The sequence below is a fragment of the Athene cunicularia genome, assembly GCF_003259725.1.
Source record: "Athene cunicularia isolate RWA chromosome 2 unlocalized genomic scaffold, athCun1 chr2_part1, whole genome shotgun sequence".
Lineage (NCBI taxonomy): Eukaryota > Metazoa > Chordata > Aves > Strigiformes > Strigidae > Athene > Athene cunicularia.
This window is the reverse complement of record NW_020799095.1, coordinates 103,021,983-103,034,210: the sequence shown is the minus strand read 5'-3', so window position 1 is coordinate 103,034,210 and position 12,228 is coordinate 103,021,983. Positions and strand designations below refer to the sequence as shown.

The window sequence follows — 12,228 nt, the reverse complement described above, 5'->3', positions numbered from 1 at the left end:
GGGGTGTGGGGGGTGTGGCAGGGGGAAAAGCAAAACCGCCTTCCCCAGAAGAGTTTAAGAGGCAAGGGAGCTTTACATGAATAGAAATTGTAAGACTACAGTTTCTGGTCACTACTCTAGAATTTCATTAGTGCAGAGAGAAAAAAAGTTAAAACCGCAACTGTAGTTTGATTTGAGATTCATCCAAAAGATCCTCAAGGAAGTACTCAAGGAAGGAACAAACCTGGACACTGTACAGGCCTTCCTGGTATACAGCTTTCTACTTTGCTGTCTCCAAATTAGTGAAGGAATTTAAATTTGCACTGACTAGAAACAAAACGTGTAACACGGAAGAAAGCCACATGTTCTTTGTGAATTGTTCATGTACTTAATGTGTTACTTAATTATAACCTTCCTGCACTCCAATGCTTTGCTAAAGCTGGTAAAATGGAACCAAATCACCTCTTCAATGGATTTGGTCCCCTTCAACCAGCTGTAGCTATGCATTGATCACTACAGGATTTCTTATGGGTTTAAAACTGGACATTAAGTGTGCTCAGAGTAATTTATGCAGTCCTCTCTGCAGTTGAGTTCAATTATTCTAGACAGCTTGAAGATGGAAGGTAACAAGGAGTGTAGCAAATTCTGTATTCCAAAATTTCAAGGTTTCACTTGTAAATAAACAGCTACTGTTTAATGTTCTGTCCACATTCAGTGAAAATCGATCTCTTACAACATTAATAAAGAAGACAGGTAAACAGTGAAATAAACACATGTTCCAACCATATAGTGTCTCCTGTATTTTTCCTCAAGTCCGTTGCCCTTTGTAACAGAACTGACCAAAACCCAAACTTGATCAAAAGAAAGCAATCATGAACAGCATTGGCAACAGAAGGAAAGTCTTTCTGGGCACCTCTCTTCCCATGCTGCCCCCCCTCCCCTCTTTTTTTTTTTTTTTTTTTTGTTGTACAAGGGAGGAAACTCCCCTGTATTTGCCATCTTGCACATGCTGGGCATATTATTTACTATTTAAAGATAACAAATTTGTCACTGACCTCAACAGCTACAGGCTAATCTGCTATCTAATTATAGGTCTGCTCACAGAGATTATATTTCTTCTCCAAATCAACTGGAACAAAAGTCTTCTTTCAAAGCATTTTCTGACATAATACTTTAATAAGAGGTTTTAGGAGCATGCTTTTTTTTCACTCAGCTTCAACTAAGCTTCAACCTACACTTACTGTCAGAACTGCAAATATGAAAGCAAAAAAAGAAAAGTAATTGTACAACTCTCTTACCTCACAACTTGTCCCTGAGAACCTCAACAACAATACAAGCACAGAAGTCCCTGAAACACTCCTTAACACTGAGTACAGGTGAGAAATCCCACCTCTCAAATACATGCTTAAAACATGTAAAAATTTAAATGCCAACCAGGTCAAACCATCTGCAAGTCTAAAAACAAGGAAAGATCTACCAATTCAGACAGCCATGGGGAAAAAGTGTAATTCCATTTTAAAACAGTCTCCTATTTGCTAGTTTGAGGACATAAAGACGACTTACTCCTTGCTATTGGACAGCAATATACAAAATCTGCATCTTACCCCAATTATGTTAATTTTTTGATTTAAAGTCCAGCAGAATTTATTGCTGTGAAGAACTAGTCCTATGCATGTGCAAAGTCAGGTCAGCTCTAAAAGCAGCCTCTATTTAAGATGCTGGATGCAGTGTGAATAAAAAGCTCTCTTCACAAGATACAATGCAAAGCTAAAACTAACTGGGGCAACGGATATAAAATACGCCTACACTTCACAGTCATGTCTTCAGCTCAAAAATCTGAAGTCACAGGTATGAGAGTAGATCAAACATAACCAAGAGTTGATAACATGGAAAATAACCAATCTGTACAGTATTTTCAAATTTTACTCTCCTTTTTTCTGTCTGAAAAATCTCATTAACACTGAAAAGGCAAAGTCTGCCAAACTTTGAAGTTCACAGTACTTTGAAAAAGCTCAAAAATAAATGCACTTTTAATACAATCAACTCAGTTAATCATGAAGTGTTCAATATATTAAACACAGTCTTAACTTCCCCACACATAATTTCAAATTTCTTTTTAGCTCTCCCATGCACAAGTTTAAAGCTACCTACAACATAAACTGAGTAACATCCAATCCACATTTCAACTTTACACATCAACATGAAAACCAAAAAGTTCTGTTTCTATACCAATTCACAAGGTGCAAACAGAAGCAAACTATTAAAAGGAAAAATATTCCACTAATAATAGTGAATAATAGGATGCTCTCCAAAACACACTATACCTTAACTTCTGGAAAATACTACCAAACTGTCATGAAAGATTAAGTGCTGAGAAATATCTACTGTATCTGACATAAATAAGATAGATAGCAGTTTATCTAATATTCACATCTTTAAAATAGAATACAAGTATTAATTTTCATATGAAAAATTTATAACTTCCAAATGTTCTCCTCAACACAGTTTGTGTGGGTTTTTTTCTTGAAGATCTATCTCCCTATTGTTAGTAAAGGCCAGAACTGAAGCAAGAAGAATAGGTTTTTCACTGAAAATGAAATTAGTTTCAAACACCTATTTGATCCCAACTATAAAAAAATTCTATAGAAATCTAGTTCACTTTATTGTGGTATCCATGCTCTTAGCACAGGCATTTATTTTATCGGTAACTAGGAAGATGGATGTGGACTTTAACAATGCTTACATACATAGTAAGTATTTTATTTTTATAAATGTAGATACACATACACAGATGCATACACGCTTACATACGTATATGAATATATGTTTAACTTCTATAAAATAACATTTCTGTATATATTTCTGGATTTGACCTTAAGGGGAATTTAGTGCACTATATTCCATATAAGGCACCAACAACTTGAAGCCACAAAAACTCCAGTTTAGGTGCAACAGGGAAACAGATTATGAAAGATAGGTCCTTAAGTAAGGGTTCAAGCATAATATATTATGTACTGCTTGTGACCCACACTAGCTACAAGCTAAAGTTCAGGTGGTTATTTTTAACAGTGTTTTAAATAGCTTGTGCTTAGTGCATTTGACAGATTAGTAATATCCATCATTCTGTATCAGATTAGAAAAATGAAGTGGCAAATACGAATTCTTTGGTTTCATTCAAAAAGAGGTCAGTGGTAGAACTACAGAATCAACAATGAAGTAAGTTTTATTTTCTTTAAGATTTTAGTGATGGTCATTTAACTCCTAAATGAATCAAAATATTTTTTTTTTTTTTGTCCTGGCCAGAAAAATAGTTGAAAATTTTTCAAAATAATTTTATTTGCTTTTATTTTCCTTCTCATTCATTTTTTCCCAGGTTGATGTGTAAAATATCTAATTCTGAGAACAATGAAACTACTACTTCTAAATGAACTAATAAAATGATACAAGATTCTCTCCTTTTACATGCTTCAGAAGCGCTCACAGTTTTAGATGCAAGTGAAAACACATGTATGGGGTCAGGGATCTACACAGGGTTCAAATCACTAATACTAGAAATATTTTCCTGTTCTTCCAGTAAAAGATTTTGTAAAGGAGAGGGGACTTTGGGAAAAATTGCACTATGCCTCACATTCTGCCAGCTGTCAAACTGATCCAGTCTGAAATACAACTTGTATCCCTCCATCAAAGAAAAAACTTGGAGCTTCTAAAGCATTCACCCACAGAAAAATCTTAAGCATCCCAATGAAGAGCTTTTTTTCTCTATACGTTTTTTCCTGCATCTCAACAGCCTGATGAAAGCATTGCACAAAAAAAAACTATCAAAAAACCCAACCCTATTTCAGTAACTGGAAACAGTACTCCTGGCAAATGCTGTTATGTAAATATGGATAATTTGCATGAATTGAATAAGTTACCAAGTCAGACTTCAAAGAATTGTCTCCTGAATGACAAAAACAAGCTCCCTTCACTAGGTCCTCGACAAGTTCTCCTACAGACCTTTTATGAACACTGTAGAAAACTGTAAACATTTATTGTTCCTATCAACACTTCCAATCCATGCTTTTACTTTGTGAAGTGTGCTTCCATTGCATATACATATATAAAAGCTTATGTTTACATTTTAACTATCAGTCTCAATGGCCATATTCTAAAAAACTTACCCAGATTTTATTCCCATATATTAATACATTAATATACAGCCTTATTTATCCAGTTTCTCTCAACTGAAAAGTAGCAAAATTTAGTGAAGTTAAACAAGTTAACACACACATCTCTTCTTTCATGGAAGCTATCCCAAATTCTCCACCACACAATTAACATATTGAAATCTCGCTAGTCTGACAGCTCTGAAGAATACCATTTATCCACAACATAAGCAACCAGCAATGCAGCAAGTTTTCCATCAAGTTCTATCTATGCAATATAGTTTTTGAAAGCTGTCTTAACTGAAAATTGAATGTAGATGTATAGCATGCAGCTAGCACAACGAAAACATACCCTAAAACTAACTTCTTCAGATAAACTGATATATAAAAGCCAAAATAAGAAATTCCTTCTATACATACTTTTAAGAAAACAAAAATTAAATGTTTCTTATACTGACAAATACAATTTAATACATCAATCCTAAAATCACTTTATTACTGCATGGTATCTTTATTATTCACAAATATTTTTTTCTTTAAAACTCAAATCCCTTACCCAATTCCAGTATCTGAGAAGGGAAACGGTTTTACAAATCCTATTTTAAGATCTTACTTAATAATTTACTTATAAAAACATTTTTTGGCAAAATTTTACAGCCACCATATGATATTTCCCAGGGATTTGGAGTTACCTGAATACAGCATTAAACTAAGAGGACTAATAGCATCATTGTAATGAGACCTTCCCAGGTATTAGAAAGATGCACATCTGAGCAACGTCAAAATTTAAGAAGTAACCACATGTAGGCTTAAGGATGTTTTGGAAGAATGCCATAAATTCTACCCTCCCATGTACTTGTTTTCCTTTTACGGTAATAAAATAATCTTTAAAAACAATTTTTTACCTAGGGTTTCCTCTTAGTGCAGCATGGTGAAGAGCATTAAACCCATTGTTGTTGGTGATAGTAACATCTGCTCCAGCTTCTAACAACACAGCAAGGATGTCATCACGCTTTTTACTTATTGCATCATGAAGTGGAGTGTCACCTTCAGAATCCTAAAGTCAGAAACAGCTTACATCAATTTTTACATGTATCTACATTAAAGAAAAAAGATGTTACAATATTACTAGGAAAACTGACTACATAAACACAAAACAGCTCTTCAGACCTAAATGCACTGCTGTAACACAGAGTTCAGAGCAAGTTACTTTCTAATCTTGCTCTGGGTTTTGCAAACCCTCCAGTGGATTATCCCACCCAGGGCTTCAGTCTTCTGTAACTATGCTTCTACCAGAACTCAAGCATGCCTTGCATCCGACTGTACTGAAGGCACTGGTGCAGACATCAACTTCTCTAAGCCTCGTATACAGAGGGAGTTGATGTCTAAGTTACAATTTGTGAGTAATAGAAGGACATCAACAAAAATTAACATGAGGAGACTAGCCAGACAGGGGGAAGACAGGGAATTTTGAGTGATGAAAGCTAAGACTGAACCACCAATTAACCATATAAAAGGCAATACCAAAAAGTGTGAAATAAAAGCATAAGCAAATCAAAATAAAAAGCAGTCCAAGTAATAAACTTAGGCACATCTGTTGTTTTAACTGAAACAGATCATTTTCCATGAAGCCAAGGCTAATGTCATAAACAGTACTAAGCTTTTAAACTTGTTATGGTCAATACCAGATTACATTACACAAGGTACATGAAAATATTTCATAATTGAACAGGCAAAGAATTTATATTTTTAGTTTGACATTTTTCAAATATCCCAAATAAGGGAAAAATACTTTTTATTCCTAGAAGCATTTTGTACATTACTTATTCAAGGACCCAAATGGTTGGACTGAAAAGGAATGCCCTAGACTAACAATGAGAAAACACATCCATTTAAGCTTATTTGCTGCTATATAGGCAAACTCTCTAGATTTATGCTTCCAGTAAAATTCTAACACCATATAAGTCAGGAAGTCTTTTGTCCCTGACACCAACTCAACTGCAAACTAACACAGGAACTGAACATTCTAGCAGTACACTAATATGAAAATGAATCTTTACAGTGAGAATCCAAAACTGCTAATCAAAAAGTGCCAGAACACAGAAACACTTAAACCAGTGTGAACCACTTTGCCAAAACTAAATTATGTAGCTCTTATTTAGTTTAATTGATCATATTTCCTGAATTTACAATTTAGAGACTAACATATGTTTCTGTTTACACAGTAAATTGGCTTGAGTAGCAGAGTGCTGGCCAGTTAAATTCCAGTCATGCCTCAGTCTGACTCTCCTGTGCTCTCATCCACCAAATCAATCACCTACTGACATTTGCACATTGGGGTTCCTCAGCACAAATGCAGGATCTGAAAGTTCATTATCTTCAATGACAATTATATTTTCCAGATGGAGTTTCATGCACCATTCTACTGAATTTTTCAATCCAAAGATACTTCTATAATTTCAAGTCAGACAAATCCATTTTGGCTACCCATGTATCATTATACGATACACAGTCAACCTTTATTGGGCTCAACACATCAGACCCCTTATTATATCTACTGTTGAACAGACACTATACTGGATGAATGTTACCTGGCTAACAGCTCAACCTTGGCGAGATCAACACAGTACCTACAAAGCCAAGTGGAAGCCAATAAAAAAACAATCGCTATATAAAAAAAACAATCGCTATATTGACTAATTTTAAGCTTGTTCTTTTTTTTAGATGGATATACAGCCTGGAAAAAAAAAAAATAAAAAAAAATCACTGATTACTGACACGGCAAAACAAGGAGGTAAATGTGTTACTACTGCATATCTTGATTTGCCAAGGAGATTACAGATTTTATTTTCTGTTGCAAGCCTCTTCAAACTTAGACGTTCTGACTTGTTTTACTAATGCACTGCATGCGACTGCATTCAGCTCATGCAGAATGTGGATGTCTGCTTATTTGATAGCAGGTTTCTACTTTACCTTCTCAACAGGAGGTTGCACTCACATGTCACAACTTCCAACACGTTCATTATAGATAAAACTCCCTGTGAAATTATGGTACTTGAGGTCCTATACATGAGGGCTTTTTTATAATGTTCTACCTTTTATCTAAAAGAGAATCTGGCTAAATAGTTCTAACAATATTAGGTCAATTCTGAAAAATGGTTTCTTTTAACAAAACATTCCACAGTATCACCAAGCAAAAAATGCAAAGCTGTGCCTTACAGAAGGAGCAAACAGCTGAGGATTCAATAGAGGAATTAATTTGGAGAGAAAGTTAAAAATTACAGGTAACTGAAGTCTGAAAATACTCATTAATATTGACTGGCTAGAATAAATCAGGTGCCTATCTAGCTGTCAAGAAAACAAGTAAGATTTAATAGCATTTTTTTACAGCTGATCACATGTTGGTGTAGATGCTGAGACAGATAACCTCACAAGGTCCATTCCTTTCAAATTCTGTTTTCCATTATTCTTCTGTCACCTACACACAGCATCTATATACAGCAAATCATAAGATTCAGTAGCTAAAAAGTGAATCTACATTCATATTTACTTTACCTGGAGACTAGGATGGCAGCCAAAGTCCAGTAAAGTCTTCACAACTTGCAGATGACCTTTGTTGACAGCGATATGAAGTGGAGTCTGCCTGCGTTTGTTGCGAGCATTCAAATCTGCACTGCCTCGGTGCAAAACCTCTATCACAGCACCTTCATCGCCAAAGGCTGCATGATGGACGGCCCTGTCTCCATCTTTGTCCTAAAGTACAAACGTTAATTTGACCCAGGATGTCACACATTTCATTTGCATTTAAAAAAAGATTAAAAACCTGAAAAATTGTGCATATTTGATTTCTTTAAAGAGAAAGAAAAATTAAGACAACTATGGTACTATTCAAATAGCTAATTAGAACAACTGCTTAAACCACAGTAATAGAGGATGAAGAGTCTGTTCATAAATATCTATGACATATTCTATTCTATACCATATATAACTACCGCCCTGAATCTTTGTGTGATGTGTTCATCAGAAATTCAAATAGATTCAAGTGAGTTTTTACCACAAAATAACTACTGTCAAAAAAAAAGCCACAACAAAAAAACCCCGACAAACAAAACACAACTCCCAGAAACCAAAAAAATTACACTCAGTAACTGAGGGTAATGCTTCCTTGTAACCCAGAAAGCATGACAGATTCCAAATCACTCTGTAAGACAAGAGAATTTTCTTGTTTATACAATTAAGCAAGTATTTATTAGGTTTTATTATATGTGTCTTAGTTTTCTGTTAATAAAACTTTTCCAAAGGAAATTTTTGATTGAAATTGAAATTAATTAGAAGTTCTGGTTCTGTGATGATGATTCACAGCATTAAAGTTCTGATTACATTCAATTTGTTTCAATTTCATCCAAACTGAGAGTTAAGGTATGAAAGTCATATTTGTCGGTCTGGATTATTTTAACATCCATAAAAGTGGACTGTACTACATGAAAAATTTTAAAATATTAATCAAATATTTCAACATTAATGACAGTAAACAAATGTCAAAGTAGAATGAAAGGTATATAACAGGGTTTGATGAAACAACAACTTCTGCAAGCTATTTTCTAACTAAATTTTTGTGCACAGGGAAATATTATATGTATTTGTAGGATTTTTTTTTGACAATAGAGAAATACTAAAAACTGTAAGGAGGAAATCATGACTGATCAAGGGTGCACTGGACGTCTCTTGTATAAACTTAGTCTCATCAATTTGCTTCCCCTTCAGCAATGTCTTTCAAAAGCTACTTTTACGTGTAACAATTCTAATATACTTTACATCAATGCAAAAATGAAAAGTTCTTAGAATAAATTGTATTTACATAATTACAAGATAACAATGAGACTATTTACAACATTTAAAAAAAACATGTAAGGATACTTATCTGCTAATTTTCAATATGGACAGTGCAGTAAACAGCAGTTTCAATTGCTTTTAAAAACAGTATCCTTTTATGCCTTCCAAACCAACTCATGCTACAAAATTGTTTTCTAAGAGAGCAGGATGCCTTCTCAGGCTCATCAACACAAACAGTCAAAAGAAGTCAAAGTTTGCCCATTTGGAAGGGGAAAGGATCAGAAAGGGGAACTTCTCCAAATGTCTCATCTGGTTAGAAGGATCATCATGATGTAAAGCTTATCAAGAGCATGACAGTTGTGTTATACTCCTACAACATTTATATTCAGAGAGCACTTTGTTTCACAGGTATGTGGTAATCTGTCTTTTCATATTTGCAGTCTGCAATGTATATGGAAATACTTGCCGATCAAGCCCCATATAATTTATTAAATATTTTACAGTCTTGTCATATTCCAATTTTGAGACACAAACTCCGATTTTATAAAATATTAAGGTATAGAACTCCTGCTTTAATGAGCAGAGGTCCAAGAAAGTGTGCCTTTTTTTTAGCTCGGCATCAAACCAAGTAATCTCAGGAGCTAAATCCTACTGTGTAGTTTCTACACAATGGCATATTAATATACTTAGAAAAAGCTATCAACTAATTAAGCATCTGTACTAAGACATATTTAGATATACATCTAAATATTATAAGCACTATATTTCTATACATGCCAACAATATAAGTCAGTACTGTCAACGTAGTAACCGATACCCATTAATTTCTGCAGACTAGAAGGCTACATATTTTTACCATGTAGTATCTACATCAGGCTTTTTGAGCTCCATCAGTAACAAACTGTCTTCCTACTAAACAGAGGCCCCTTGTACTCTACATTAAGCTGACAGACACATAAGCATAGAGGAGACAACAATATGAGAGCATCCCCAGAATATGTGATCATGAATGTATAGGCTCTGCAGCAGAAACTATAGGTGTAAATATATCCAATTTAACTATAAAGCAAGCAAAGCCAGAATTTTTTATCCATTGCTTCCACGCTATGGACCACAACAGTGAAGTAAACAGACTAATTGTTTTGCTCTCTGCTTAATGGGATGGCTCTGCTGGGTCTTCACATCATTAATTCACAGACAGCTGGCATTTCTTAAAGCCCAGAACATATAATCATTACTCTAATCATATTATATATGATTAATATTATAATAATGAATGCAATTATACAATTGAGTAGGAATATCATCTTCACAAGCAACTCAAAGTAACATGAAAAAGGCTTGAAAAATCAAACAAAATTTAATGCTAGTGTTATGATCCTTCTGAAGCCTGAGCATACATCAACTCCTAACAATTCTACTGCTAGCAGATTACCCTGAAGCTGTTTAAACAGTGTTTCTACTTCCCTAATGCTTCTAACCCTACCTCATACCAGAAAAGAAAGTATTAGTCTACCGCTTAACAGGGCTGCTTTGATGCTGTAGTACAGATGAAAAATAGCTTAGTCTAGTTTAACAGTATATGCTATGTATTGCAGTGAAAGCACTACTTCTAAAATTAAGCTACTTCACAGAAACCAGACCACAGCAAGTACGTACTCCATAAAATCTAAGCCATCTGCACAATTTAGCAGAAAACCGTTATATAAAAGTAATGGTGTATCCATGAATATTTTGGTTCCAAGAACTGCACCACTGCCTCTTTAATGTTTTAATATAACTTCTGTGTACCAAATACAATATAACACTAAATGCCCAAGCATGTAAAGGTATTTTTCTGTTATGTAAAAAACAACTAGGCACACTATTAACTTCTAAGAATTCTATTAGGCTTTAATTTATATTCTTAAAAGAAATTTTGACAGATCCTTCTTGTGCTTCACAGTATGATCAAAGGCTGCAATATCAGTGCATTCTGTGTAAGCACACAGGCACAGAGGCAAAATCTATTCAAAATGCAAATATCACAGTATGCTAATAGATAATTTTCTCACAAACAGTAATTCTAAAAAGCTTAAATTAAATCCTTCCAATTGGGGTGAAGTTAAAAAAAAAAAACACAAACCCTGAAAAACTGGAAGCAGAGTTGGCAGTTCCTACTCAAAGATAGTGTTACTACTTCCTGCTCAAACTTGCTTTAGTTAAGAATGGAAAACTTTCTCCTAACTGAACACTGTATGTAAGAAGCATGTCAAGTATCTAAAGTTGGAGATGCAGAATCCAGCAACATCTTTTTATCTGAATGCCAGAGGCAGTGTGCTAGCATACTGCATTCTACTGTTGAAATGAAATAAAGGAAATTAAGAATGTGCTTCATCCACCACAATCACACACTAGCTTCCATAGCTCTATTATATCACACACTAGCTTCCATAGCTCTATATTACCATTATATTTCACTTAATCAGAGGTGCTAAACAATTAGATAATGACCGTTTGTAATACTGTTAGTAGGAGGCTAATTTGGGAACATAATCACAGTAAGAGAAGCAGTTTTTCACTAACTGACATTTGAGAAGGCAACTCCAATAGAAATGTGATTTCCATATGTAGCAAAGTTTAAAACTTAGGAGACACAAAGTGTATTTTGAAATATTTAGGTTACCTCTGCTTCCACATCCACATTCTGTTTCAGAAGCAACTTCAAGATGTCGACATGGCCATTCTGACTAGCAGCTTGCATAGCTGTGTGTCCAGCACACTGTCCATTCACCTGGAAGCACATCAACACTGAGTTAAATTACAAGATACACACACACCTATGAGACACCGTAGCAGTACACAGTCAAGTGTGTTAGAAAACTTAAAGCAACAGCATGGCATATGAATGTATCAAATGAACAATTTTTAGACAGCTGTCTTTCTAGCACATACAGATCATGTCCTAGGTCTTCTCTATTTCATTTGTATAGCATTAGGTAGACTGAAGGAAAGAAGCAAGAAATGCATTTATTTCAACCATTAAGACCTTAAACAGTAGTTGGATTAAAAACTTTCATCTTTGGGCTACTGTAAAGGCAAGATTTTGAGAACAAGGTCTCAGAGTTATCAGTCCTCTACAGTACATTTAACTTCATTTTCTAATTTATGGCAACAGCCAGTCTGAACAAAGAATCATGTACTGTGTAATCCTGAGCTACAAATCAATCCTTACAACTGAAGTTTATCTGCAAGAATTACTACTGCTGTTGTGAGAAAAATCATCTGATTT

The 12,228-nt window shown here is 34.6% G+C and overlaps 1 protein-coding gene across 1 annotated transcript in view; it reads right to left on the bottom strand.

The window, feature by feature from the left end:
- The window catches only part of MIB1 (mindbomb E3 ubiquitin protein ligase 1), a 67,621-nt gene that overhangs the window by 34,540 nt on the left and 20,853 nt on the right, over positions 1–12,228 (bottom strand). The window contains exons 9-11 of the mRNA XM_026842060.1: positions 11,623–11,730; positions 7,680–7,877; positions 5,030–5,181 (exon numbers count right to left, since the gene is read on the bottom strand). Coding sequence (XP_026697861.1) covers positions 5,030–5,181; positions 7,680–7,877; positions 11,623–11,730 — 458 coding nt within the window. The remainder of the gene's footprint in view (positions 1–5,029; positions 5,182–7,679; positions 7,878–11,622; positions 11,731–12,228) is intronic.